Raw genomic sequence first — 6,082 nt, 5'->3', positions numbered from 1 at the left:
GACTGGGGCTCCTCAAGCCAAGCAGAGTCCCGTGCCCATCCAGTGTTGCCCGGGCAGGCAGAGCCTGATGCCATGGCTCCAGCAGGAACAGCACTTACGGAGGTGGTTTCGTGGGTCGTCCGTCGAACTTGTCCTTGAGCTGCCGCTCAGCCTTGGTGAGAGTGGAGCGGGTGATGCCCTCCTCACTGATGTTCAGCTCAGGATGCTTCTGGATGTAGTCACGCATGATCTCCTGCAGAGGATGGAGAGCAGTCAGAGGTGCTGCCATCCCTGCCTGCCCAGGGGGCCGGAGGAGGAAGAGAGAGAAGCCAACCATTGCCCTAATCCTCTCCCCAGGGACATTGCTTCCCACACAGCTGGAGGAGGCAGAGCTCAGACTCACTAGGGACCTGGCGGGACCTGCCTGAACCCCCACACTGGCTACTGGCAGAGACTGGTTGGCCATGGGATGCAGAGTGGCTTGGAGTGAACATAAGGCCAAGTGTGGAGGGGACAGGGTGAGGCTGCTCCCTACCTCGTACTCCTTCCGCTGTTCCAGGGCCTTATGAATCCATTTCAGCCTCTTTTTATCCGAGAGTTGAGACCACTGCTTGCCCAGCGACTCTTTCACCTCCTTCGTGGTGGCCTGAAAACCCAAAGCCAGAGGTGAGGGCAGAGGGGTAAAATCCAAAAAAGAAAAAAAAAAAGGAGGACTAAAAAATATTTTTTAAAAAAGAGGCAAAAAAAATGGCCTGGTAGGGCCTGATGGCACCCAACATGGGGCCATGGGGTGGCTGTGAGCCGAGCTCACGGCCGTGGATGGGGCTGCGTGGGAGTGTGGGGCATGGCCAGAGGTGAATGTCTGTGCTGGAATTCTTTCTTGCCCTGACTCAGGCTGTGGTCACCCCTTCCTGACAAAAAAAAAGTTGGGGTTGGATCCCCAAACCTCTCCTAGATGTGTAGAGCTCCTTCTTACCTCCATCCTGGGAGCTTCTAGCGGTGTCCTCCATCCCGTCCCCCTGCTAAGATGCTTCTCTCCCTTCCCCCTCCTCTCCCCCGGCAGCAGGGTCCAAGACCCCCCAACACTCACACTCACACTCACTCCCACCCACCGTACTCACATCTGGACGCACTTTCAAGTAGATCTTCTTCTCGTGGTTGTACCACAGCTGCTGAGGGGTCTTGGGTTTTTCGGGGACGTCAGATTTCTTGGCGTTCTGGATGAGATCCGGGTGGTCTTCCCTTTACCAGGCAGGGAGGTGGGGAAGGGAGAGTGTCATGGAAGTGGCAGAAGGAAGGAGAACATCCCTAAACCTCTCTGCTAATGGGTGACTGTCACTACAGGGATGGGGCTCCACTCCACTGGGGGGTACCAAAAGGAGCAGGAGGGTCTTAGGGGGGATATGAGTCTGCCCCTCCTTGGGGAGCATCAGCTATGGGATGTCCCTCTTTGGGGAGCATCAGCTATCCAGGCTCAGCCACATCCCTGGAGCAGCAGCAGGGACCACCAGGATCCACCTGAGTCACAGCCACCATGTCCAAATGGAAAGCCTTGGGGGCACAGAGTTATCTCTTCAGCTGCTATCAGTGCTCGTGGCAGGGCTCCTGTCCCCTCCTCATAGACTCTGACTCCCAGAGTGGGGCTGCTCCTCCACTCTTCCCCTTGCTGAGCCTCTCAGCTGGAGAGATGCTCTCAGACATCACTTCCTTGCTCATTTTTTTTGCATTCCCTCTTCCCTTCAAGCCACAGCCCCTGTGAGGGCTTTCTCCCTGAGCTACACGCAGGAGGGGAGTCTGGATCTGCCTGGAGGGGGCCAGGGAAATGTGGTGGAGTGCTGGCTGCTCACCTGAACCTCGCCAGGTTCCTCTCAAACTCCTGCTTCTCTCGCTGGAAGTCCTGGATGTATTTCATCTGGGGACACAAAGCCACCAGAGAGGTGGAGAAAGATGTCAGCACCAGGGAATGGACAGGAAGATACATCCCTGTTGACCCTGCCAGGCACCTTTCCACCCCCACAGGGACTCAAAGACTCCCCAGCCCAGAGAATGGTCCTGCAGCTCCCAGCAGAGAGTTTCCAGCCTGCCCAGGGATTCAGCAGCAGCATTCCCCATTCTCCCTGCATGCCAACAGCCCTGGGAAAGAGGGTGCAGCAGGATTTTGTGCCCTGAACCTTTCCTGGACACCCCGGAGTGAGTGCTGGAGGTCCCAAAACACCTGCCCAAGCTCTGGCACCTCTGGGAGGGCAGTTCTCTGCTGCCAGAGCCTGTCCCTCTGTCCCTTGCTCGGACAGAGTGCGGGGTGTGTGACCTAACCCCAGCACCAAACACAGATCCACCCAGCAGCAAAGCCACTATCCAGGTCTGTCAGGAAGAGACAGGCCAAGGGACAGACCCAGCCAGCCTCCACCCCACAGATCCTGGGAACCAGGACAGGAAAAGCCAGGGAAGTCTTACAGGTCTGACAGGACCAAGCAAACCCTTGGTTCCTCCCGCTGAGAGCTGCATTAAACCCTCGGCAGGCAGAGGCTGAGGCTCTGCTGCTTTTACTGGGAGAGCTCAGCACGAAGAGGCACACAGTGGGAAGGGGCTTGCTGATCTCCCCCCATACCTTTTTCTTCTCGGGAAGCTCCTTGTATTTCTTGGACAGGATCTTGGTGAGATCCAGGTTGCTCATTTCAGGGTGAAGCTTGGCGTATTTGGCTCGCTTCTCCATGAAGAAGCGGAAATAGGGAGTCAGGGGCTTCTTGGGGAAGTCAGGGTGTTTCTGGGGAGACAGCAGAGAGGAGGACACTGAGTATGGAGCTGACAGCACTGCAGGGATCACAGCCAAACCCACCATCTCTCCAGGACTGGGGGGACCTGCCTCTATTCAGCCCCTCTGGTGATCCAGCTCCCTGACGTGGGAACAGCAAGCAAGGAGGGTGAAAACAGTGCAAACAAGGGCTCCCCTGGGAACTACAACATCCCAGGGCTGGGAATCTCAGGAGCAGCCTCCAGCCAGCCAGAGCTGTTAGCACAAAGAGGGGACATGGAAGCAGGAGGAGGGGATGGGAACCCCATCCAGGGCATGGAGCATCAGCTGCCCTGGAGCCACCCGGCTGAAAGCACCATCCCACCCAACCCAGCGGGCCAGGAATAGGACAGCAGCTTCCTGGCCTCCCTGCAGCTAAACTTGGATGCAAGCTGCCAGCAATACAGCCAGCCATATTAAATGTACCCAGGACTTGGCCTGGGCCCAGGGCTGGAGCCTTGGGCAGCGAACTGTGGGGATTAGGGGCAGGGAGGTGCCTGCAGGGGCTCCAGCAGCAGAGCCACATGGATCTGGGATGCCCCTGGGGTGACAGTCCCCTGTCCTGGGGAAGGAGGAGCTGCCCTTTAGGGACTGAGCTTAATTCCTGCCCAATACCTTGAGCTTTTTGCCTTTGTAAGGATTCTTGACGTGCTCTTCAGCATCCATAATGAGTTCTGTGAGGGTCCGGAACTTTCTCACCTGTGTGGGAATGAAGGGGCACAGATGTGAATGGAAGACATGGAAGATCCCTGGCATGGCAGAAAATCACTGGGTTTTGTAATGACAGCTCAAAAATGACCCATCCCAGCCCCTGTGAGGGGGTCACAATGCCAACAGCACCAGGGATGGTGCCAGCCCCAACAGCCAAGAGATCCAGGCACTGATCTTGAGCCATTCCAAGAGCATTGGGATGTCAGTGGGATGCTCAGTCCCTGTCACAGAGCTGCCTTGGAGCTGTACATAGTCTTAAATTACCTCGTTAGAGATCTCCATCCACTTCATCTTGCACATTTCCCCCGAGAAGTCCTTGAAAGCCACTTTTTCCCAATCCAGGTGGGACTCGGTGGTTTTGAACTTGCTCCCGTCGTTGGAGGGCAGGTTATTCTTCATGCACTCCAGGAGGGTTAGCATGTCCTCCTGCGACCAGCGGTCTGAGCAGTGGAGAAACAGGATCAGCAGCAGCCAGGGGCAGCCTTTCCTTCCTTTTCCCTTCCCTTCCCGGCAGGATACTGGGACTACAGCTCCCAGCGTGCCACTCCAGATCGAGTGCCAGGACACGTAATCTCCACACGCTGCCTCTCGAGATTAAAGATCAAAGGGCTTTAGCTGTTTCCATCACCCTCGAGCAACTTTCTAGAGGCCAAAACAATCCAGGCAAAGCTAGAAAATCCACTAGCAGCAAACCAGAGAGACTCGCTCATCCCAGGAATCCATCAGATAAGGGATGGCCGTGCAGGGGCAGAGGGATATTTCTTACGCCCTGCGGAGTGAGATGGGAGTGATGCCCTCCCCAGCCAAGGAGGAAACAGGGAAATCCACTTTCCAAGTGGAAAAGATGTGTCTGGAGCGATGGGAAACCCCCAGCACTGCTTTTCCTGCACCTTGGGGAGCCCAACCATCACCTGGGCCTGGCTCCATGGTGACCTCTACCAAGGTCAAAGCTCCCAGACCACAAAGTGAAGGGGGCAGAGCCCAGCACAGCCTCCCCCATCTCCCAGAGGGGTCCCTGACAGCACAGGGGTGATGGTTGCACCACCCCAACATCCCCCAAGCTGCCACGAGGAGCATCCCCAGCTCCCATAGGGACAAGCTGCTGGCATAGTGGGATGGGCACAAGGCAAAGCCAGAGAGCCTGGAGCGCCCACGAGGGCAGGACACGCAGTAACACCGTGCTGGGACAGGCAGCAGGCAGGATTTCTCAGCCCTGAATGCCTCATCCAGCCCCAACCTTGGGAACTGCTTCCTTGCCAGGGGAATTCCTCCCTGCTCCCAGCCTCCGTGCCAGCTGGGGAGCACAGCCCAGGGTGCTCTGCAAACATGGGTGGCCCTGGGGAATGCAGCAGGCCCTGGGAGCGGAAGGAGAAGTCCCTAGGGATGGGCTGGAGGAGGAGCAGAACCCTGAGCCACACACCCACGTGGCCTTGGCTGCCTCCTCCTGGGATGGGCACCTGAGCCCTGGGGCTCACCGAGGCACTCCCAGCCCCACATCCCTGTTGGGGGAAGACTGGGAGGTTTGAAGCTGCCTATGGGACACAGAGCATCCTGGGAGATAGGGACTTTGCCACATGGAGCATCCTGGCAAGATGGGAACAGCGGGACACAAGAGCATCCCTGAGATGGGGACAGCACAGTCAGCCATGGATTTGAGGGGAGCATCTCTTCCTCAGGAAGGAAAGCTCCTAGAAATACCCAACTGCAGATATTTCTCCAGCTGCAGCTCAGATTCAATATGCAGGAAAATCTCCACCTCCTGTCCCTGCAGGGATCCAGGGAAGGGCAAACCCCCCCCAAATCCCAAATCTGAGGGATGCTAAAGGATACGTGGGACCTTCACCCACTGCAAAGAGCACAGCCAGGACCTGTCCCCTCACCCTATTTCCCCTCTTTCTCCTCCAACTGCCAGGTTGGGGGGCAAGGTAGGACAGTTTGGGATCCAGTTGGACCCTGCAGTTGCCCCATCAGGGATTAATTGGGGAGAGGGGAAGAAGCAAAGAGGCCCCTGGAAAGCAGGGAGCCCAGTGGCTTGAGACACTTGGAGCTTCAGAGACCCAAACCATCATGGAGAGGGAAAAAGAGATGGGAAACCCCCATCTCCCACAGTGCCAGGGGGCATCACAGTCTCGGGGTACCCCCAGAGCCCCAAATTTAATCTTCCTGTTTTTCCCATCCACTTTTCAGCTCCCTCAGGCAAGGACCAGTGAGGCAGAACAAGGCTAGGAAGCTGGTGCTGACTTTACTTCCAGAAATCAGGAGGAAATACTGAAAGCAGCACAGCCATAAAAATCCAGTGGGGAGAGAGAAGGGGACAAGACCCCCCCAAACCTGCTGCCATCGAGTTCCATGCCTCCCAATTTTCCCCCTCCCCCATGGGAACATCCGGAGATCTTCGGCCTCGTGTGAACCCACCGGGCGAGAGCTGGAATAACCACATCCCACAGAATACATAAAAACCAGTGCAAACATCCCAAGTTCCTCACTGGCAGCGGAGTAGGGACAACAGGGATCCAACACTCAGCCCCCCCATCCCTCTGTTCCCTCTCCCTCCAACTGGGGTTTGCTGAAAAGCACTGGAATTGCGGCGTTCACCCTCCA

At 56.8% G+C, this 6,082-nt stretch overlaps 1 protein-coding gene across 2 annotated transcripts in view; it reads right to left on the bottom strand.

The window, feature by feature from the left end:
* Positions 1-36: 36 nt before the first annotated feature.
* The window catches only part of LOC103797170 (nucleolar transcription factor 1), a 6,975-nt gene continuing 929 nt past the window's right edge, over positions 37-6,082 (bottom strand). The window contains exons 2-8 of one of the 2 annotated variants that reach the window (XM_009069366.1): positions 3,746-3,921; positions 3,386-3,469; positions 2,588-2,743; positions 1,827-1,891; positions 1,101-1,221; positions 515-625; positions 85-232 (exon numbers count right to left, since the gene is read on the bottom strand). In XM_009069366.1, the coding sequence (XP_009067614.1) occupies positions 95-232; positions 515-625; positions 1,101-1,221; positions 1,827-1,891; positions 2,588-2,743; positions 3,386-3,469; positions 3,746-3,921 (851 nt within the window). In that variant the 3' untranslated portion in view covers positions 85-94. Of the gene's footprint in view, positions 233-514; positions 626-1,100; positions 1,222-1,826; positions 1,892-2,587; positions 2,744-3,385; positions 3,470-3,745; positions 3,922-6,082 lie in introns of both variants that reach the window. The other variant, XM_009069367.1, reaches the window with a different exon arrangement.

Source organism: Acanthisitta chloris, unplaced genomic scaffold, assembly GCF_000695815.1.
Source record: "Acanthisitta chloris isolate BGI_N310 unplaced genomic scaffold, ASM69581v1 scaffold34322, whole genome shotgun sequence".
Classification (NCBI taxonomy): domain Eukaryota; kingdom Metazoa; phylum Chordata; class Aves; order Passeriformes; family Acanthisittidae; genus Acanthisitta; species Acanthisitta chloris.
Note: the sequence above shows the minus strand (reverse complement) of the source record. Positions and strands in the feature narration are given on the sequence as shown.